The sequence below is a fragment of the Astatotilapia calliptera genome, chromosome 3 (genome assembly GCF_900246225.1).
Source record: "Astatotilapia calliptera chromosome 3, fAstCal1.2, whole genome shotgun sequence".
Classification (NCBI taxonomy): domain Eukaryota; kingdom Metazoa; phylum Chordata; class Actinopteri; order Cichliformes; family Cichlidae; genus Astatotilapia; species Astatotilapia calliptera.
In genome coordinates this window covers 28,643,812-28,667,132 of record NC_039304.1, presented here as the reverse complement: position 1 = coordinate 28,667,132, position 23,321 = coordinate 28,643,812, and the positions used below count along the sequence as shown (strand labels likewise).

Sequence of the window (23,321 nt, the reverse complement as noted above, 5' to 3'; positions counted from 1 at the left end):
TTCAAATGTGCTTAAGAATTTTGTGCTTTAATTTTATTATCACTCTTGAATTTGATATAATTTTAAAATGTATGTTCATGTTAATTTAATTGATTTGAGTTTCATTGCATTGCCTATTATTAACTGCATTTTGATAGCGTTTTAAAAAATCTTTAGTAAGATAGTTTGAATGAGCTCTGTATTCAAGTTTATTGCCTTATAAACAACGTTGTTTTGCTTTTTTTCTGCTTGATCGTGAATATCAAAATGTGAGCTCAATGAATAAAATTGAAGTAAATAATTTACGTACCATAATGTATGACTTTTGAAGCATACAGGGATCACCTCCATTCCTACTTCACAATTATGTGTTGACAATGTATACTAAATAATTGTTGGGGTGCAAATAAATAGGAGTAACTTATAAGCATTTTTAGGAGTGAGGAGGATAAACTGGGGCATTTAAACTGCATTCGTCAACAAACTGATACCTGAAAAAATGCCACGTTTGTCAAAAGCAGCCATGTATTTATACCTATGTGGAGGTCCCTCTGTTTTGAGCCTGTCAACATTATATAACTTTGACTTATAAGCACAGAATGAATTAGTGAACATAGAACAGAAATGTAAGAAAAATAGTGGATCTTTATAGTCATGTTATGACCTGTCTAGGGGCCAGGGCATAAAATGAAAAGGAGATGAAAAGTTCCAGCCTTGTCATAGTTTTTGTGCTTTGCAGGGTATTTAAGCCATTCAAATAAACTTTACTTTTACAGCCTACCTAACAATGTTCAAGATCTTGAGCTGTCCACCAATGAAGCCTCTTTTTGAGGAAATAGCAAAACAGAGTCTCACTTCACCTCTTTTCTGCTAATTGTGCCTTCATGTGCCAGAGCTGTTTCAATGATATGATGGCACAGTTGTTTTTTAATAGTGTATTTTTAGTGTCTGAGCTTATACATTGACAGCAACACTGGAATTCTTTTGCTAGCAAATGTATTACTGTTTCCTCATTGCTCTTATGCTGAGTTCAACTGGTACAGATAGATACAGATAGATAAGCAATACAGAGATGCAGACAAGAGAACAGTTTATTATTAAACAGCATCAAACAGCCAGTTTGATCATATTAATGAGAGGTCTGGAGAGTGAGTGGTGCTGAAACAGCTTAGAAAATGAATTTTAACAATTTATGGGCCACAGTGGTGATAAGTTACTGAAACAAATTAATATTATCCTGACATGTGTAACCTCCTGAAAGATTTTAGGGCCATGACAGAAAAAGTGAAATCTATGGAAACAGATTGAAGGAAACTTTTTTTTCGTTGTGGCTAAATATCTCATAAGGCAAAACAACAAACAAAGCAAAAAATGAAGACATACCACAAAATATAAGGAACAGAAATGCACAGCCCAGAAACAAATCAAATTTCTGACCCACAACACTATCGCAAGCAGATGCTTTCTGGATAGACAGCATCTGGAATTGTGCATGACGTATTATGGATTAAGATATGATAGTACTTTTCTGCCTTCATTGTTCCACTATTTTTGACAGAATTGTCAACATGATGTAGACTAACTCATTGTTGGGGTAGAAATGAATATAGAAGTAAACAGGTTTATTGGTCACTCCAACCCCCCCCCCCCCCCCCCAAAAGAAAAAAACAAAACAAAACAAAAAAACAATAGACTTAACTTCTACCTTAAGTGTCCAGACTTGCTAGTACAAAGTTAAACCCGCTTTTGCCTTCAGAAATGCCTTCATTTTTCATGGCATAGATTCAACAATGTCCAACAATTCAAAGAACGATTCAGTCATGTGTCCAAGTATAAAAGATGCCTGGGATCACTTATACAGGTGTTAGACAAGAAGATGGCGCAACAAGAACACAGCAATAGGAAAGCTCAGATTAGATGAATGTAAATAAATGAAACCGTAATTTAGGGATCTTTTGGAAACTTGTCAGGATGTTGGTACAAATAAAACAATAAAACATCTTTGACGCTGTAGTTTTTCCAGACCTTTTTTCCTCATTTGTCCACTAAATGTTACCAGTGTGTTTGACTTTTTTCCTGCTGCACACTTTTTCCATTTACTGTCACTTTGTGCTATATGGAAGAGAGTTCTGGATAATGAATGGGATGTTCATGTTACTTTCATTATATGAAGTCAGATTAAGTACCCACTCTAATTACCCACACTGACCCCACTCACACTTTTACTGTACTGACAGCAACACTGTCGCTGCATGGACCCCACGAGTTTGTGCAGACCTGATACTGTGAGTCATGTATGTGAGAGTGGTGAAGTAATATTTGATTGTTATTATAAGTAGGCCTTTAGATGGTCCAAAGATTGGCACCAATATTCATTTTGATCAAATACTATTTTTTTTGCAGAAGCACACTAAATGTAATGTTGTGCTATATCATGTTTTTCACTTTTTGCTTACACTAAACGTTTGTTATTGTTGTGTTCTAAAAGAAAAGAAAAGAAAAATTGTCTAAATAACAATACAAGATCACTTTGAACCAGAAAAATATTTATTTTAGAAGGATGAACATGAACATTTATGTTGCTGGGAATCGGGGAAAGTTGTGATTTCCGCTGCCGGTGTCCGGCGGCCGTTGCCAGTAGCTCCACCGGCTGCTGCCAGCGGCTCCAGCGGTGGGATAGTGTTTGGGTCCCAGTGTCAGTGTTCCCAACACAACGCATCCAATACCATGTGAAAACAAATATATAATTCTTTGTTGTAGCCTTCACACTGAATGTAACAACACTAATTTTTCACTCTTTCTGTTTCTCACGAAACAAAGACACCACACCTCGTGAATAATCCCAACCCAGTGGAAACATGTTCTGTCTAATTTGGCATGACAGGTCACATAGCACATGTGAATAATAAGATTCAAGATTCATTTTTTTTGTTTTTTTTGTCACATGCATAGTTGTACAAGTACAACACACAGTGAAATGTATCAAAAAAAAGTTCCGAACGCCGGCACGTTTCCCCCGGCGCTTCTTTGTTTTGCGCCTCTGGGCCTTAAGATTGTAAGGCCCGGACTGTCACCCTCACTTAGAGAATTGCATTAACCCTAGTTAAAATAATTGTGCAATATGTCAGGTTGGGTCTTAGGCCCTCCAAAGTACGGAGGCCTATCTCCCCTCACTACACTCCCTGCTGGTGGCTGATGCCCTCAGACGTTGGTGTGTTGGTGGTCCTTGTCGACTGGGGCTGGGCGCTCATGTATGTACCGGCTCACTCCTGGTGGCCGATTGGCGAGGCCGGGCGCCTATGGCCCAGCTGGGCCCCTTCCGGGGGTTGGGGTGCCCTCAGGCCTCTGGTCTCAGGGCCTGAAGCTCGGTCCTCTCTGGCACAGCCCACGGGCACGCCACTGCAACCCCCTCTGGTCTCTGCTCTGTAGCTGCTGGGTGACCTCTCGTTTGGGGCTCTACTCAGCTCTTCCCAGGAGGGTGGCACGGTTCCCCCCCTTTTGGTGGTCCTCCTCGGGTCCTCGTACTCTGGGGCCTCAGGATGTCTGGGGCCTGGATCTCCTCCATACCTGCTTCATGCCCTGGGGGACAGGGCTATGGCTCCCCACACTCCCTAGCAGATCGTTACATGGAGAAACCTTTGGAATACAAGCATGCTGATCCACACAGGTATGCACACAGGTGTACACACGGGTGTTCACAGACGTGGACTACACCTTTCTTGGCTGCTGCCTCAAAGCACATTGTGCGCTGTCTATCTTGCGTGCTGCACAATATCGTTTAATATTTAGTATCTACTGTTATCTACTGCTAGCTAGTTTATTGTGATGGTGCTGTTTTTTATTATGTTGCTCTTTGTTGTTTGCTTTCTCTTCTGTTTTTTTTTCTCCATACAGGTGATCCAGGTGTTTTGTTTGTTTTTCTTTCTTTCTTCCCCCCTTTCTCACCGTCTCTTCTCCCCTTTGGTTTTCTTTCTCTCCCTCTCTTTCTTTCATTCTTTCTCCCTGTCCTATCCCCCAGTCATGTCTGTCCCGTTTGTAGCAACCGAAAATAAAATAAATACATAATTATAATAAAGGTCAATCAAATGGACCAATATGGCAAGGACATGATGATCCACTTGGTAAAATAAATCCGCTTGGCATCTTTCTTGGCCTTAAGACAACAATTCTGATGGCTAAAGATCCAAACGGGACAAAAACAACAACAACAAATAATAATAATAATAATTGTGCAATGAAAAATAGCGTTTATAATGGTTTTCAATGGGGCAGAAATCGACCATGAGGTTCGACAAAGGATGTATGTCTGTATCTCAGCCGTTTAAGCTCATTTAAGGAACTTTGGCTATATTCCATTCAACACAGTGAAAATAGTGTGAAATTAAAAAACGCAAAGGCCACAAAATGGTCCCAGGTTCACCCAATACAATAAACCCTACTCAGCTAACCTCCCCAGAACAAGCAAGAGGGAATGGACAGTGCTCGGCTTTACACACACAGTTTAACACAAAGTGGGCCGAAATGGCGGACTGTGCTCTCAGTCTAAAGCAGCCACGCCGAATCACAGATCATCAGTCTTTTATAGACGCAGGTGAGCTCAATCAGCCACTCATTGCTTCCCGGTTTTCCACAGGGCTCAAGCTGGCCAATCACCTACGAGGGCTGACACACTTGGATTTGCCTGGAGGAAAACATGTTGCCTCATATGTTCCAAAACCCTAAGCAGTAACAATGAAGTCAAAGATAAATAATACAAAACGGGAAAACACTAAGGACCATAACAAATTAAAATGCACTGAAATATTGAAAATGTTAAAATCCATTCAAATGTAAAATGAGAATAATTAAAGTGTTTATAAAATTCTTGAAATTCATTTTAAAATGAGTACAATGTGTTTAATAAGTTTAAAAGAGCATTTGAATTATATATGATTAATTTTTACAAGATTCCTGTTTTATTGTGAAAAGCTGATGAGTGCAAGAGGAAATCAATGTGGTTGTGAAGTTTGTGCAAGTATGTATAAATTGGACTGTCCGCTCGACAGTCTTTGTTGATTTGCACATTTGACATACTGTCTGTGAAAAACTTGACATGTCTGCGAAATCCACCGAGCAGCTGCTCACTTTTGTCTTAGTGTCAAGAGCTTGCGCTATCTTTCAGATGTCCGCTGATCTCTCTACATTCCTTCACACATAACTGTTGTAATCTAGCCCATTTCGTACTGTGCCATGCTGTTCCAGATCATTCTCCAATGACTTCATTTGTTTGTCTCAGCCACATATGATAACTGGGGACGCATAAAAAGATGTAAACAAAGCTACAGAAAAATGAACTCTTAGCATGTAGAAAACATGTCCACCACCCTCTGGAAACATGTGAATACAGAGCCTACAGAGGCAGTATACAAACAACATCCAAAATGAGTCAAAGTTTGACGTCCACAATGACCCCATGGAGGTCTACAGATGACAACACTGATGTTATAATGCACAAGAGATTAAGTAGAGTCAAAAAAAGTTCTCCCCCATCTGTGGACCACAGTTGAACCCCCAAAAATGAGATATGCTGTAAAGGACATCACTCTGCACGTCACTTTGCACTTTGACATTACTATCTCTTTAAAACTTTGGGTCTGTCAATCACAATTTCCTTAATCTATATAATCTATAAATCACATATAAGACTGGATGTTGATCTTTTCACTTCATTTCTGGCCAGAGTCGAGCCGAGAGATCTCAGCCTCTATGACACTGCCTGATGGTCTCATGTTAAAGTCTGTATGCCTTACACAAACATAGACATCATTTCACTGAGCATGATGTTTGGATCCCACTCACAGCACAGAATTTGTTTATGAGCGAAAGCAGAAGTAGAGTTAGCTACTGTGGAGATACAGAAATTCTTTTATTGCTGCCATATAATCTGCATCATTATACCTGCATTAATAACATTCTTTACAGCATTATTTCATCTAATAATATTTCTCACAGTATTGATACTGCATTACAGTTGTTTATGAAGATGTCCATTTGAGGATCCTTCCATTTTGTTAACTTTTATTACAAGTATGGTTAGAAGTATTTTATACACATTGCATATCTGTGCTTATTTTGAGTTGATGTTCGGTTCATTAAGGGTCTTAAGCTTCACTGGCGTAACTGTCCAGGTGATACATGCTGAGGGAAACTAGAACATAGAAGGATAACTGCAATGCATGCTTACAGTACATATAATACATATAAACTAGGAATAGGCCTGAGCAGAGGCCCAAATGTTTCCAGCTTCTTGTTGCAAACCTGTTGCATTTTATTCTACTTGGTAACAGATGACTGGAGGTTATAACCAGCCCTTGGGCTTAAGATTATTACCTTTATTATTTATTATTACCTTGAAGGTGTTATCAAAATGAGAAGTTCTATGTCTGGTTATAGCTATTAAAGATGTACAAGATGTACGATTAACTGTGACTAATGTCTGGAACCTATTTTAATCTGTCATTGACGCCATGGGCGTGTACCCCACTGCTTTATAAGTGTCCACAACATGTATTTTGGTCAGAAGACATATGTTGATGTTTTCTCCGGGCTGTTAATAAACTCAACGTTTGATTGCACTGTTCTGGGGCCTCCGTGGTTTGTGACACTGCTCTACATTGATCGATTTCGCGACACTACTCAATATGGTGTGACTCGATCAGAGGTGGGACCAAGTCATTGTTTTGCAAGTCTCAAGTAAGTCTCAAGTCTTTATCCTCAAGTCTCAAGTCAAGTCTCAAGTAATGTCAGGCAAGTCAGAGTCGAGTCTCAAGTCACTGGTGTAAAAGTCCGAGTCAAGTCACAAGTCTGAAACTTTGAATTTCAAGTCCTTTCGAGTCTTTAAAAAAAACAAACGAAAAAATTATGTTGCAGTTATGCTAAATGTAAATATTAGACCATGTAATTTTAAAATCTGTGTTTTTCTCAACACATACAAAATAGTGAACTTAGAAAATATACACAAATTGTGAAATTGCACCTCTTTAAAATGCAGCTCAATTAAACTTAGCTCCAAGAATAATTTTCACCGACAGTTCTGAGATAAGCTGCATGTTATTCTTGGATGCGGTTGTAGGACCGGCTTTAAAATCGCATGACAAAAATATCATACACATTAAAAAAAACTGTATCACCAACGTAGCCTGGAAAACATTTGCTAGTTAGATGAAGTCAGCTATCTCATCTTAGCATATTTATATGCATATTTATAATCATACGGTTCTTGGAGTGAGTGCATACACTCATGAAGTTTAGTAACTTCCGGTCACTGCAACAAGCCCAGGTACAGTTTACCGACGGATGGGTGCAGGACCTTGAAATGCACCGTGTAGAACGAAAGACCATCGTACGTATCATAAGTTTACCAGTCTCACAAATCGTCGTCATAAATACACATTCCTTAACCGTTTATTAATATAACCTTTGAGCTCAACGGTAATTAATTAGTAGTGGAAATAATTTCTGGTACCCATCACAGAAATGTAGCAGTGACAACAATACTGTATGCTGTAATCGTACTGGGCAATTAGTGATACAAAAAACCTGTTTTATCCTGTGAATAAAAGTATATGTTTTTGTCAATGTACCATAATAACAGAAGCGAAACGCAATATTGTGTCAGGACAATTTACTATTTATGCACAATAAACAAAGGAGCGACAATTTCTGTTCAGCGCCAGACTTGCTTGTAACCTATATCACCAATTATGTTAAGAAAAATGACGCATTAACTACAACAGCAGACTGACCTTTGTGTAAATGCTTGGAGCAGACTAACCTGTGAGCTGGAGTGTTCTGGGACGTTATATTTGATCTTTGAATGGCTGCAATCCAGTCGCCTCTTTGTTACTTCGGAAACATGGCTCGAACAATTTCTCTTCAACGACGTAATCCGATAACAACCGATCTCTTTACCCGTCGGCTTCCCGTGGCTGTCATGCGACCGGCTATTGCAGTTAATAATACAACAGCTTCTTGACATTTTTGTGTTTCTTTTTATCGCTGTGTGACTGATTTTAATTGAAAGCCTGCGTGCGCTAGTGCCGCTTGCCACGAGTTCCCAGAATCCTTTGCGGTTCTACCCGTGAATGACGTCACATTTTCAATCTCCATAATATGCATGTTAAATTTTATATTTGGGGTGAAATATCAAGTCTTTTCAAGTAAACCGGTTCAAGTCCAATTCAAGTCCCAAGTCATTGGTGTAAAAGTCCAAGTCAAGTCACAAGTCTTAGAACATTTTTTCAAGTCAAGTCTAAAGTCATAAAATTAATGACTCGAGTCTGACTCGAGTCCAAGTCATGTGACTCGAGTCCACACCTCTGGACTCGATACACAAATTTATTCAAATGACTCAAATGTAGGAAGCAGAAATTTTATCCTGGTAGGCCAACAGTCCTGCATCATTTCACCAAGCACATGATGAATCTGTCTCTGTCTCTCTTTCTCATAATGTAAATGACATCTTTCATAACTGGAATATAAAAATCCCTCACATCAGTGGATCATTCATTCAGAGGGAAAGTCAGACTTTTATTTTAATATTCAAATCCTGACCAGGACAAAAAGAGCTCTCTATACTGTGTTTCAATATTTACCTGAGAGCTGTCTTCATGAACACATCGGATAGAGAAGAAATTATCACATGTAAGTTTAAAAACTGTAATATATTTAATGTATGTAGTACAGAGGTGATGTGTAGAGAATATTGAAAATATTTTGTGATGTGTTACAAAAAAGAAATTTTTATCTTGCACAACTTTTACTGAAAAGACTTGTGAGCTTAAAATAACAAGAACTTCCAAGATGAGTAACATTAATGGTTTCATTACCTTCTCCATGAGCTGCTGAATTATTAAAAATGAATTAATTTCTGTTCTGGTTCATAATGTTCACACTATTTTTCTTTATCTAGCTTTCTGTTTAATCCATATTTTCTTTCCTGACGTAAAGTGTGCATCAAAGAAGTTCTGTTCAAATCTTTGTTTCCTTGAGCAATAAAACATCACTTTCATCTGTCAGATCAAAGATGCAGTGGAGTCTGTATCTGCTTATTCTGATGGGTAAGTGGATTGTTTATTGTTTGTTTAAAATTAAAATTAATGCAGATTATGACCTCACACGTTTTGTTGTTGTTGTTGTTTTTTACTTTTTTAAGTGAATTCAATAATCTCATATAATCTCTATGTCATATTTCTGTATATTAGGTCAGTGTTGCTTCTTTACATGCCGCATGTATGAGTACCACTTTATTAAAGAAAACAAGAGCTGGTATGAAGCACAGAGATACTGCAGAGAGAAATATACAGACCTGGCCAAAGTGTTTGACATGACAGACATGAGCAGACTCCGTAACTCAGCACAGAATCAAGGAGAAGCCTGGATTGGACTGAACAACAACACAGGTGGAAACAGGACGTGGCATTGGTCTCTGCCAGGAGTGGAATACATTCATAATGACAGCAGCTGGAATCTGAATGGAAGAACTGGTAGAGAACTGCCTGGAAACTGTGGGAGGAAAAGATACGATAATGGAGATAAAAAGCTGGCAGATGTTTCATGTGACATTACTATGTGGTTCATCTGCTACAATGGTGAGGAGATGTGAATAATATTAAATATTATTATAATATCATGATATAAAAATATAATGGAATATCATAATACTAACTTAAGAAGATAGAGACAGACAGAATTTCACAAGAAAATTTATTGAGGGATGTCTTTGTGTGTTTTTCTGTTGATTTCACAGAAATGAAGAAAGACAAGAAAACATTGAATTTGATAACGTTATTTATGAGCTGGACACAGGCTCAGAGCTACTGCAGATCAATTTACACTGACTTGGCCAGTGGACTCGATCAGGTAGATGGAGAAGAAATGAAGGGCCCAGTTTAATAACTATACCTTCAGTGCATGGGTCGGTCTGTTCAGAGACAGCTGGAGGTGGTCAGATGGGAGTGATTTCTCTTTCAGATACTGGGATATGGAGTTATTCAATGATGAACAAAGCAACAAGACATGTGCTATGACTCTGTTAAACAGATCAGGAAAATGGAGCTCTGATGAATGTGGCAAAGAAAAACCCTTCTTCTGTTATGATGGTGAGTTTTTATCAACATTTGTCTGATTGGTTTCTCTAAAAGGAGGATCACTGGAATCACTGACAAGATCCAACTGAACATGTTGTATATTTTTCCTCCTCCTACATCTGCATGTTTGCTGAATTTATCTCATAAACATGAACACACTTAGTTGACAGTCAGATGACTTTAAATATCTGTGGGATAACTTTGAGCTACTTTTATGTTCAACCAACGTTTTAAAGTCTCTGTTGTCTGTAAATATGGAGAGAAGTTGTTTTGGATTCCTAATAGTTTAAAAACACATAAATATTTCAGGATGTTGTCGACCTGTCTGCACAAAGTTCATTATTGTTATTATACTGGTTTCTACTGAGGGCAGAGTAACACACAAGCTTTTTCTAGGTTTTTTTTTTTTTAATTGGAACAAAATAAACAGCACAGAGAGTTTCTCATGTTTACAGCTCACTAGATTCAACTCAATGTGTTGTTTTTTCTTTATGGCAGATAAACTGATCCTGATCAAAGAAAACAAGACCTGGGAGGAGGCCTTGGATTACTGCAGAATATTTCACAGGGGACTGGTCTCCATCACTAACCCTTACCAACAGAGATGGGCAGAGGTGAGAGCCAAGAATGCATCGAGTCCTTTTGTCTGGCTCAGCCTGCGCTACTCCTGCACTCTGGATCTGTGGTTCTGGGTCAATGACAAGCTGGTCTGTTATGAGAAGTGGAGCAGAGAGGGAAAGACTGAGGATTGTGGCAGGGCTGTGGGCATGCAGAGTGGAGGACAGTACGAGTGGGTCAGTCAGAGAGACAATGAGACATATAATTTTGTTTGTTTTAAATAAGATTTCTGATGTGTGTCACTGGCTCTTTTTTTTTTTTTACTGGCAAAAGTTCAACTAATAGCAAAACAACAAACAAAAACAAACAAACATTGTTTTAACCAGCACAAAATTGGCAATATCTGATATTCAGTAAAGTAAATATAGTTTCCTTTTGACTGCCTGATTCAGTCATGATGCCTGATTTTTTTGGTGATGACAAAATTTCAGCTAGAAGCAAAAATCAAATCTTTAGCTGTAAATGGCTCAACACTGATAAAGTCTGATCTGCACTGAAGTAATATGGTTTATTATTTTCCTCTTGACTGTCGGATTCAGCGATATTATACTTACTTTCTTCATTGCATTACTCTATTATTACACTTTTCTTATTAGACGTCAGAAACAAAGTTAGTTTCAGTTTTCATATTTGCTGTTTATTTTATTTTTATTATCTTTGTAATCTTTTTGTCTTTGTGCACTTATAAACTGGTCTTAGTGATAATATTTCTAATCTTTAATGGTTAGTAAATATTAAAACTAATGCGACAAACCAGAGCATTTATATTGTAAACTTTCACCAAGGTAACTATTTTTTTCATATGACTATTTAAAGTGATGTGCTGTAAACTAGTGATCTGTGTCAGGGTTTCTGGGTCAGTGACCCAGTATTTTCAGTTCACGTTCACTGTTTATCTACTGCCTGTTCCACTTCCTGTTTTATTGTGTTAGCCTTGGTCTGTGTGCATTATGTTCAGTCCTCTTCCCATTTATCATTAGTTCATTAGGTTCAGTTGTTCACTCACCTGTCTCCAATCGTTGTCATTGTTAGTCGTGTATTTAAGCCTTCTCTTCCCTTCAGCTCTTGTCGTGTCATTGATGTTTGTGTGATGTTATGTAGTCGTTCCCGTTAGTGCTCAGTTATTCAGCCAGCCACTCAGTCTTTCAGTCAGCTAGTCAGTTCTGCCGTTCCTGCGTTGTTTATTCATCCACTCCAATAAATCCTCATCATTTCTGCACCGTGAGTCTTGCGTTTGGGTCATCTCTTCCACGCCTCCACACACAACCTCTGACAATCTGTGTGTGTCAAGATAAATAAATATTCAGTTGCAAGTGTAACAATCAACACTCCTTACAGTAGTTCTTGGTACATTTATTTCTACAGAAAACCCTTAAAATCCTTACACGTGTGACTTACTGACAAAAAGCACTTTCTTACTACAAGCCTCATTCATTCATTGACACAAGTGTTTTTTTTTCTTTGCCTAAGCTCTTTTAACCTGACATTCACCCTCCAGTGGGAGCACTGGGGGCAACTCAGTGCTCAGCACCCGCCCAAAGATACTCTGACACACAGATTTGACCGATCTACTAACCTTCTATGTGGCACTGAATCCGATACATATCTGATGTTTTAGAAAGCGACTGCTGTGTGAACGGTCAAATCGCATTAAATCCGTCTTTTACGTCACTGACACAAGACAGACGCCAATTATCAGCGCCGGAGAAGCGCCCGAGAAGACATCGTGAACGCTTCCTGACCATCCGGTGAAACTGCTGGGAAGACAACGTTGGAGAAACGTGAACATTTTATTTGTACTGTATAATCTGCAGATTCTGACAGAAATCTACAGCTATCCTTTGAAGCACCGCTCCTCTCTAAAACAGCAATAAGGATCATTATTAGGTTATCTACATTATTATGTAAATAACAAAATAACTTAAAGCAAAAATTGGGAAACGTGAAGTCCGAAGTCTTTATATTAAGGGCCATCAGTCAAACAATACTGTTTGCTCTGGGTCTAAACAGAGCGCGTTGTGTGTGACATCTACTTTTGCGCATGCAGGCCACTTTGAGCGTTCACACTAGAGCGCGTTTGCTGTCACATTTTATCTGTAGTGTGAACGAGCAGACAAAAAAATCGGATTTGATCAAAAAATCGGAATTGAGCATTAAGACCTGCAGTGTGAACGTAACCTAAAAGAGTAAAATTTATCTGATGTTGTAGTTTTTCAGACTGTTATTCCTCATTTGTCCTCTAGATGTTGCCAGTGTGTTTGACTTTCTTCCTGCTGCACACTTTCTCCAACGTGTGTCACTTTGTGCTATATGGAAGAAAGTTCTGGATAATGAATGGGATGTTCATGTTACTTTCATTATATAAAGTCAGATAAAGTACCCACTCCAAACACCCACCCTGACCCCACTCCCACTTTTACTGTACTGACAGCAACACTCTCGATGCATGGACCCCACGAGTTTGTGCAGACCTGATACTGTGAGTCATGTATGTGAGAATGGTGCTGCCTTTCTCTCCACCCTTGTGAATAAACAGTGTTGCTGAGTTCAGTTAACTGTAAGGGAAGTCAGTAATGAGTCCACCACAGTCAGCACTGTTTGCTTTTAAACATGTAAAGCTGTGTAAGGTGTGACTGGGTTCATTATTCTGCTGCATTATGAAGTTTTTCCCACAAACCACAAGGCAGAACTCTTAGTGAGGGTCAACATGTTTCTTTTTAATTCATCTGAAAAAGCTATCTTTAAATTAAGCACATTTTTAAAGTCGATCTGAAGAAATGACTTGCTTGGCTGAGGGCTGTCACTTTTAATGAGTTACAATGCACACAACTGGTCTGTGTTTCCTGTGTGTACACACTGACTACTGTAAAGTTAAAAGGAAAACACTGTGCAGGTTAAAATAATTCCACTGTAGATATGAGAAAATCTGCAGAGAGTAAAAAGTTTGTTTTTAAATTCTAAGAGTTTCAGATTATTTCCAGGTTTATATAAAAATAACATAGATTATGTTTCAGTGTAATAAAGATACAATGTTGTAGCATATGGGACGAATCTGCTCGAGGTTTTGGATTTAAAACACATCTCTAATAGTGTAACAGAATTAATTTAAAAAAAACCAAAAAGCTCACGGGCGCGTCACTGCAACTCCCCCTGGCTTCTGCTCCGCGGCTGCTGAATGAGCCCTCATCTGGGACTCTCCTTAGCTCTTACTGGGACAGTGGCGCGGCTGCCCCTCTGTGGGTCTTCCTTGGTCTCTTGTGTTCTGGGGGCCTCTGGATGTCTGGAGTTTTGATCTCCTCCATACCTGCTTCATACCATAGAGGACAGGGCTGTGGCTCCCCACACTCCCTAGCAGATCATTACATGGAGAAACCTTTGGAATGCAAGCATGCTGATCCACACAGGTATGCACACAGGTGTACACACGGGTATTCACAGACGCGGACTACAGCTTTCTTGGCTGCTTCCTCAAAGCACACTGTGCGCTGTCTATCTTGCGTGCTGCACAATATGGTTTATTATTTAGTAACTATTGATATCTATGGCTAGCTAGTTTATTGTGATGGTGCTTTTTTTTCTTATTATGTTGCTCTTTGTTGTTTGCTTTCTCTTCTGTTTTTTTTTCTCCATACAGGTGACCCAGGAGTTTTGTTTTTTTTGTTTGTTTGTTTTTTTTTCTCTCTTCCCCCCCTTCTCACCGTCTCTTCTCCCCTTTGGTTTTCTTTCTCTCCCTCTCTTTCTTTCATTCTTTCTCCCTGTCCTATCCCACAGTCATGTCTGTCCCGTTTGTAGCAACTGAAAATAAAATAAATACATAATTATAATAAAGGTCAATCAAATGGACCAATATGGCAAGGCCATGATGATCCACTTGGTAAAATAAATCCGCTTGGCATCTTTCTTGGCCTTAAGACAACAATTCTGATGGCTAAAGATCCAAACGGGACAAAAAAAACAAAAAACAAAAACAAAAGGTAAGCAAAGGTCACTTTAATGTTCCTTCATAAAATATATAAATAATAAAGCAGAAGTTACTTGGCAGTGAAGGATCACAATCTACAAAGCTACCCTCTGTTCACAGATACAAAAAGCTTGTTTTGTATTTACAAATAACTGCATGAGCTACAGTCCTTTACTTCTGCTAATGTGCTAGCAGCCTTAACCACAATGACTTTATTTTTATTTGTTTTTCTTTTGACATTTCTCAAACCCTTTGACTAGACAGTTATTAAAATGAATTTCCAACTTTGCATATCATACCTGGCTTTGTTTCTAAATCCTAAAAACTTCAGTATTTTCTAGGTTTATATAAAAATGTGTGTCAGTGTCATGATGAGGCCATGCTTTGCAAAATATGAGAAGAATCTGCTCCAGGTGCTTGATTTGAAAGAGAACTTCAAGGCAAATAAAATGATCGAAACATCAAAAAGTAAGCAAAGATCACTTTACTGTGTGATTTCAATAACATGACCAGGGGTCTCAAACTTTAATGAGGTGTGAGCCACTGCTGGCACTGTCATCTCATTGGAGGGCCACTTTAGTGTTTTTCTTGTTCTTTTTCTTTCTTTTTTTGTGTACAAAACAAACAAACAAGAAAACACCCACAAACATTTCCGTAAATAGTGTTTTGTTTGTTTTTTAAAGTTGAAATATTGTATAACAAGACAAAATTGCAAACATGAATGCAAGTTGTTTTTTAATAACTCTTAACTAACTGAAGCCTTTCATTGAACTACCAAATAAACAAACTTGTCCTCTCTTTCTGGCAGACACGTGGCAGCATTTCTGCTATTATTTTGAGAGCGTTTATTGGATTAATCCCTGCTTCCCCCTGGACCCTGGAGCCCCGGACCCTTTCCCCCGTCACACTGTATATATATTCTCACATGGTGTCTCACTGTAAATAAACGCAATTTCTCTTTATCAAGGATACCTGGTCTGCATGCAGTGTTGGGAAGGTTACTTTTAAAATGTATTCCATTACAGAATACAGAATACATGCCCCAAAATGTATTCTGTAATGTATTCCGTTACGTTACTCAATGACAGTAACGTATTCTGAATACTTTGGATTACTTAATATATTATCATGCTTTTTACAACAACGTGAATGTACTATTGCTGTGTGATTTATTACTATTACTGAAGGTCCGCGACTCCGAACAGTAGTAAAGGGACCTCTGACTAATACGGCGGGGTCCCTGTCGGCTCGTAGCCGAAAAATAGCTTTACTTTGTTGCGTGGGTCAACTTTTCTTGCGAGAGACCGAGAGAGGCGTTGAAAGACTGCTCCAACAGAACTTATTGTTTTCGGAGGAAACACGAACACGGTGTACAGTCGAGTCTTAATAGCTTACTTACAACTGGGCTCGTCAGGCACTCTTCTTGGCTGAAGTGGTTATTATTATATTTACATGTTTCCAGCTCCCGTTTTTCCTTGACGACAACTCGTACCTTCCCACTCCCCTTTTTCTCCCTCCTCGCGCTCACAGACACATAACGTGTATGGCAGTGCATTCTCCCTGCAGCACGGACTACACTCCCCATGATGCTGCATTCTTTAGAGCTATGCTTGTAGCATTCTGCCTGTTAGCTTAGCACAACAACAACAACGAAAAGGCGCTCTCTCACCCAGGAAACACACAGTCGCAGAAAGAGAGAGAGAGCGTCGCCCTGTAACCATGGCAACCGTAACGCTGCCGCCTGGAACGAAAGAACGTAGCTGTCAAACAAAACCCAAACAGTCCTGACCCGCGACAAAATGAAACAGGAAAGTACCGCAGTGTAATCCATTTATTTCAACAAAGTAACTGTATTCTGAATACCACCTTTTTAAATGGTAACTGTAACGGAATACAGTTACTCATATTTTGTATTTTAAATACGTAACGGCGGTACATGTATTCCATTACTCCCCAACACTGTCTGCATGTGAGTCCGTTTCAAACATTGTGACATATTGCCTATATATGAAATCATTTTGGGGGTTTTAACCTTTTAAAACCGGTCGGAGCGGGCACGCTCTGTTTTGCTTAACTATTTTTAAATCCCGGTAGCACTGCAACCACGTAAGGTAGCGCAATAATTTTTTTTGCATATGAAACCGGAGGAGTTGTACTTACATCGTCTGCCATCAGCTTGTCCTAGGTCACAGTTTCCTTCCACATATGGCTTTGCAAAAACTGCATAAAAAGCACTTGCAGCAACAAAAACACAATATTCCAGAAACACGCTTTGCCGATCTGATCAGCTAAACCGAAAGTGACGTAATTTTTGCGGAAATGTAGTTTTTTACTATCAGGGCCTCATGAGCCTATACTGGTGTTTTTAAAAGTTGTCTTTGACTTTATGACTTTCTGTGTGGTTTCTGGGATGCTTAGGACTCATATTGCACTGCTGGAAACAGTTTATTTTGATGCATATTCTGTTTTTTTTAAAACTATGAAGACACTCAAAATAAATTTCCTGTGGTGGGAAACTATTTTGTGCAACTTTTTTGTATTTACAGTTTTGAGGGATAAGCCTCTTAAATTTCTCTAACTAGAAATATATGTTAAAAAAACAAAAACGATTTTCAATTTTTTTGTAGTTTATTGCACTTTTTTGCAATTTATGTAATTACTATGCACTTAACCCTTGTGTGGTGTTCATATTTTTGTTACTCAGCCAGTGTTCATGGGTCTGGTGGACCCGCTAGAGTTTTGGCTTTCCAAATTAACACTATCAAACAATTTTATGTTAAATTACTCAACAGATGTTTACTTCATCCCAATTACAAGCCATATGAATAGTAAACATGGTTAATTTTTTCCCTTTACCTTTGTTAGATCACATTTATGAATTAATGTGCTTCTCGTTTTTTGTTTTTTTTTGTTTTTATAATTATTTTATTATTATAAAATGTTATAAAAAAAAATAAATCAGTTATAATCAAGTGGAGTGAGTGGAAAGACACAACACATTTACACCTGAAGCAATACGTTTCACAACTAAATGGGATCAGCTGCTCATCAATGGGGACATTAGGCCCAGGTTTGTAAAACAGGGGGAGGTGGTGCACACACTTATCCCACACTGTCCTGATGGCATCTAGCTTATCTCACTGCCGTTGAGCTGGTCTGTCGTCTCGGTTATCATAACGGATAATCCTGGAAATTTTGTGGAAGTTTTCCAGAGACATTGATGCACGGAAAGGTTCTTGCCGGCTTCTGCATCCCACAGGGATTCTGTGGATTCCCCTTTGGACCGGAAAACTCCTGCAAGGATAAGAACCCCAAAGTAGGCCTTTGGAGTTCTTAGATGAATTTGGTCCATCTCCTTCCACCTCTCTAAAAAAACACACCTTCCTTCTAGATTACTGCAATCCAGAATAATTTTCTGGATGGAATCTGGGATGAAAAGCTCAAATGAAGACTTGATGTCCTGCACATGAGTAACTGTCAGCCGTGTTGGCCCTGGCTTATCACAGTAACAGCTCTGCAGGGTGGCTCATTTCTTGGGCAAGAACACCATTCAATTTCACCAGTTATTGACATCCATATTTCTTCACTTGCTGTCTGGTGGGCTTGTTCTGGTCCTGGAGCTGGCAGCAGATGGGGTGCTCGTCTTCGTTTTGTTACTAAATGGTGCTCAACCTCATCCTCTTCTTCAAAGTCACTGTCAGACTCTGAATTTTCAGAAATGTGAAATATTCTGAAACCTCTTTGTCAACATCATCATCCGAAGCCCCTCTCTCTTCCAAAATCAATTGGAAGGCCCTCACAGCAGATAATCTTTTGCCATCTTGATCAGTTGTGATAAAGAACCACACTGGCAAAGTCTTATTTATAGTATTATGCCCCTAATTTGCAGGTGGGACAGGGTATGAGAAAATAAAATTTCGATCCCTCAAAAAAGAGGGTAAAATATGTGGGAATGTCAGAGCAGACGGTGTTGATGGTTGAATTTTCAACAATGTTGCAACTTTGTGCGGGAGCAGGAGGGGAAGAAAACACTATCAGCAGCACCAGAAAGGAGGAAGACAGAGTGTGGGAACACAGGACCTACACTTTCAACACTTTTATTAGACCTGGGTCCAGTGGACCCGAACACCTTGTATGTAATGTAAATGCGTGGGGGGAGGTACGGTATGAGGTCATTGAAAATTAGTTCGGATTTATGTTCTTCACAGAAAATAAGCCAAAGCCAATGAATTTCAGGTTGAAAAAATAATTAATTGTTTAATTTTTCTTTTGAGAAAAACTGAAAACGGGTCTCACAGACCCGAACACCATACAAGGGTTAATGCAGACATATTATTAAGATTTGGTCTATAATGGTTGTATTGATGTATATCAACTTGAAATGCTCCCAAAAATGGCTCCAGTGAAAATATAATATAAGCTCTGGCGGACTTGGTTCTATGGTAGGTCTTAAAGGGTTAAAGAACTTATTTTAACATTGCACTCGACAACAAAATCTCTTCCCCACTTGCTGTCTGAGGAGGGTGCACAGTATCCTGCGGGACCAACATCACCCTGCGCGCCACCTTTTCCATCTGCTGCCCTCAGGGAGAAGGTACAGGTCTATACAGGCCAGAACATCCAGACTGGCCAACAGCCTGTATCCACAGGCTGTGAGGCTCCTGAACTCTCTGCCCCCCTCTCACGGACAATAACCATATCCAACTTCTTAATAGCAATGAACTGGTCTGCATTGGTGCATCATATCTTTATTCTCTTCCCCCTCCTGCCCCCCCCCCCCCCTCTTTCTTAAATAGATAACTATCATATCTGATATCATATCTCACAGTACAATAATATTGAATGGGTTGCATTGTTGTACTCTGTCATGTTTCTCAGGTCTCTGTCTGAATTTCTACGAACATTACTTGTCATGTTCTCATGTTATTGCTAAGGATTGTCTTATTGCATTGGAGTCACACTGGGTTAAATATGTACACTTGGGTTTTAAGGGGTATTTATTATTTTCTTTTTTTTTGGGTTGTATGGAAGCCCCAAACGCAATTTCATTGTTCCGACAATGACAATAAATAAATAAATACTAAAAAAAAGACTTCAAGGGCCAAATTGCATTATATTTCTTCACATCAAGTAGAGGTGACGTGGGCCGCAAGTGGCTTCAAGTTTGTAGCTACCACAATCACTCTGTCACACATCAGTCATGAGAAGAATTTAGTTCCTGTAGAAAGAGAAGAAAGTTATTTTTATATGTAAAGTGTAGAAATGAGTGCACTGAGTGAATTTGCTATTTTATGACATTTGTACACATATGCGTGAGTGTGTATTATTTCATGATACTGTTGAAAAAAACTCACTTGTTCACATCTTCAACCAACTTAAAGAAGTCCAGACGCTTGTCTTTCCTTAGACTACGATGACCTGGATGACTGAGGACCTTCACAGACAGTTGTTCACATTAAACTTAGTAACTCAGTGTGAATGCTGTACAAGGCAAAAATACTTCAACTATATTTTGTTTATTGATTGCATATTTGTAATTATTTTATTAATGATCAATGATGTGAAATATAATGAATTATTAATAAAGGTGATACCTGACAGTGCAGTGACATATTTTAGCTCCGTGGCTGGTGCTCTTTGTTTTCTTTTTCTACTTTTCTGTAATTTAGTTTTGTTGATTTACACCCATTGTGTGTAAACAATGAAAACTTCACAAGAGTGAACTTCTTCATTGATATTTATATTATTTATATTATTTTTATATTATGTTTATATGTAAGCATACAAAGGAGTGCAATGAGTGAATCTGCTATTTTATGACACTTGTACACATCTGAGTGATACTGCTGAAGAAAAATTCCGTTGTTCATATTAAACTTGTTGGCTCTTCAGGCCTGGAGTTCGACATCCCTGATTTAAAACAACAGTAACATCTGGTATCAGTTTGTGTCAAAGAAACCTTTACATTGACTCATTTGCTTTGTAATGAGCACTAACAAATACTTCATAGGAAAAGTAAAAATTTGAGATGATTGGTTGTTCTAGTTCAGTCTTTCTTAAAGTGTGGTACGCGTACCCTTACCAGGCTTACCAGCTTGCACCACCAAATGTTGGAGGAATTCTTGAGTGAAGAGGAATCTGCCGTCATCCATTCCTAGCAAGGACAGTATGCTCTCCATGACCTCGAGAGTGGTACCATCACCCAGGCCTGGGAGAGAGAGGAGTTTCTTGGCCCGCTCTGCATCAGAGAGGGAGTAGCAACGCTGCAGCACCTTGACAGCGGTGTATTTCCCTTGAGATCCCAGATGAGGGTCATCACATGGCGGGTGGACAGTGGATCCAGCAAGGCAACCACATGGTGGTATTTCGTGCCATTGGCCAAAATCCCACCAGAGGTGATCTCCCCCAGCCTCACTTGTTGCTTTCTATCTGTCAGGAAGCTGGTGATCCACTGACAGGTAGCAGTGACATGCTGAGCTGGGAGAGTTTGGAGGAGAGAAGTTCAGGCACGATGGTGATAAAAGCCGAAATAAAGTCCACAAACAGGACCCTGGCATAAAAAAATCAAATCAAATCAAATCACTTTTATTGTCACATCACATGTGCAGGTACATTGGTACAGTACATGTGAGTGAAATTCTTGTGTGCGAGCTTCACAAGCAACAGAGTTGTGCAAATACAATAATGTAAACAAGCAAAATACAAGAATGGCTACATCTGAAACTAATAAATATATGTACAATATATAATAGTATATGCATTTCTGGATGTGTATACTAAATATTTTCCTACGTGTGTGTGTGTGTGTGTGTGTGTGTGTGTGTGTGTGTACACATATTTTACAAATTAAATAGAGTAAACAATAATAAATATATAAAATATACAGAGTTGAATATGTGCAAAACAAGTGGCATTTATATACAGTGTGGAGTGCATAATGTTGAAGTTCCAGTAGTGAAGGTGAGGTGTCTATGACGTGTTCAGCAGTCTGATGGCCTGGTGGAAGAAGCTGTCTCTCAGTCTGCTGGTACGGGACCGGATGCTGCAGAACCTCCTTCCTGATGGAAGCAGTCTGAACAGTTTATGGCTGGGGTGACTGGAGTCCTTGATGATCCTCCCCGCTTTCCTCAGGCACCGCTTCCTGTAGATGTCTTGGAGGGAGGGAAGCTCACCTCCAATTATCCATTCAGAGCACCGCACTACTCGCTGGAGAGCTTTGCAGTTGTAGGCGGTGCTGTTGCCATACCAGGTGGTGATGCATCCAGTGAGGATGCTCTCAATGGCACAGTGATAGAAGGTCCTGAGGATGCGGGGGCTCATGCCGAATCTTTTCAGTCTCCTGAGAAAGAAGAGGCGCTGCTGCACCTTCTTCACTGTTTTGTTTGTGTGTACTGACCACGTAAGATCCTCAGCCAGATGTACGCCAAGGAACCGGAAGCTGCTCACTCTCTCCACAGCAGCGCCGTTGATGGTGATGGGGGTGTGTACTTCTCTGCACCTCCGGAAGTCCACTATCAACTCCTTTGTCTTTGCGACGTTGAGGGTGAGATGGTTGTCTTGACACCAGTGGGTCAGGGCGCTGACCTCCTCCCTGTAAGCCGTCTCATCACCATTGGTGATAAGACCCACCACTGTAGTGTCGTCCGCAAACTTCACAATGATGTTGGAGTTGTTAGTGGCTGTGCAGTCGTAGGTGTAGAGTGAGTACAGGAGAGGGCTCAGTACACACCCCTGTGGAGCACCAGTGTTCAGTGTGATGGGGGATGAGGTGATGCTGCCCAGTCTGACCACCTGGCGTCTGTCAGACAGGAAGCTAAGGATCCAGCTGCAGAGGGAGCTGCTCAGTCCTAGATCCTGCAGTTTCCTGTCCAGCTTCGAGGGAACGATGGTATTGAATGCTGAGCTGTAATCTACAAACAGCATTCTCACATACGTGTCTCTCTTCTCCAGGTGTGACTGGGCAGTATGTAGTGTCAGGGCTATGGCATCATCAGTGGACCTGTTGTGGCGGTATGCAAACTGTAGAGGGTCCAGTGAGTCGGGTAGTGAAGAGCAAATTAAGTCCCTGACCAGCTTCTCGAAGCATTTGCTCACGATGGGGGTCAGGGCTACAGGTCGCCAGTCGTTCAATGAGAAGATGGTGGAGGATTTGGGTACAGGGACGATGGTGGCCATTTTGAAGCAGGCTGGGACTACAGACAGAGAGAGGGAAAGGTTGAAGATGTGTGTGAACACTCCAGCCAGCTGAGCCGCGCATGACTTGAGGACGCGGCCGGGAATCCCGTCCGGACCAGTAGCTTTGCTTGTGTTCACCTTCCTGAAGCACTTCCGCACATCCTCCTCAGACACAGTGTGCGCACTGACGTCATCCGCGGTGCGCACACTGTCCGGTCTCATGGTGTTCGCTGTGTCGAATCTAGCGTAGATTACGTTTAGATCCACACACAGAGAGGCCGTGGTCTGTGGTGTGCTGGTTTTCCCTCTAAAGTCTGCGATCGTGTTTAGTCCCTGCCACATACTCCGAGGGTTGTCAAACTGTTGCTCCACCCTGTCCCTGTACTCACGTTTGGCTGCTTTGATCGTCTTCTGGAGTTGGTAATGTGCGTGTTTGTAGTCCGATGTGTTCGCGGAGGCAA

The 23,321-nt window shown here is 40.0% G+C and overlaps 2 protein-coding genes across 3 annotated transcripts; both read left to right on the top strand.

The window, feature by feature from the left end:
• Nucleotides 1-4,500: 4,500 nt before the first annotated feature.
• LOC113013943 (C-type lectin lectoxin-Thr1-like) lies at nucleotides 4,501-9,622 on the top strand. The gene is made up of 2 exons (XM_026155197.1): nucleotides 4,501-4,570; nucleotides 9,222-9,622. The coding sequence occupies exons 1-2, from the start codon at nucleotides 4,501-4,503 to the stop codon at nucleotides 9,620-9,622; spliced, it is 471 nt and encodes a 156-aa protein (XP_026010982.1).
• On the top strand, nucleotides 9,281-10,965 carry LOC113019160 (macrophage mannose receptor 1-like). Of its 2 annotated transcripts, XM_026162706.1 has the most exons (3): nucleotides 9,281-9,608; nucleotides 9,767-10,118; nucleotides 10,605-10,965. In XM_026162706.1, the coding sequence occupies exons 2-3, from the start codon at nucleotides 10,001-10,003 to the stop codon at nucleotides 10,946-10,948; spliced, it is 462 nt and encodes a 153-aa protein (XP_026018491.1). In that variant the 5' UTR covers nucleotides 9,281-9,608; nucleotides 9,767-10,000; the 3' UTR covers nucleotides 10,949-10,965. The 2 variants fall into 2 exon arrangements, with proteins under 2 accessions (XP_026018491.1, XP_026018492.1); XM_026162707.1 differs by lacking the exon at nucleotides 9,281-9,608 and having other exon boundaries at nucleotides 9,721-10,118.
• Nucleotides 10,966-23,321: the final 12,356 nt, after the last annotated feature.

Bases quoted from the DNA above. Each gene is read 5' to 3' on its own strand.
- LOC113013943 (XM_026155197.1), top strand. From the start codon at position 4,501: ATGGCGGACTGTGCTCTCAGTCTAAAGCAGCCACGCCGAATCACAGAT. The intron at 4,571-9,221 runs GTGAGCTCAATC...TCTGTATATTAG, and splicing joins TCAGTCTTTTATAGACGCAG to GTCAGTGTTGCTTCTTTACA.
- LOC113019160 (XM_026162706.1), top strand. From the start codon at position 10,001: ATGGAGTTATTCAATGATGAACAAAGCAACAAGACATGTGCTATGACT. The intron at 10,119-10,604 runs GTGAGTTTTTAT...TCTTTATGGCAG, and splicing joins ACCCTTCTTCTGTTATGATG to ATAAACTGATCCTGATCAAA.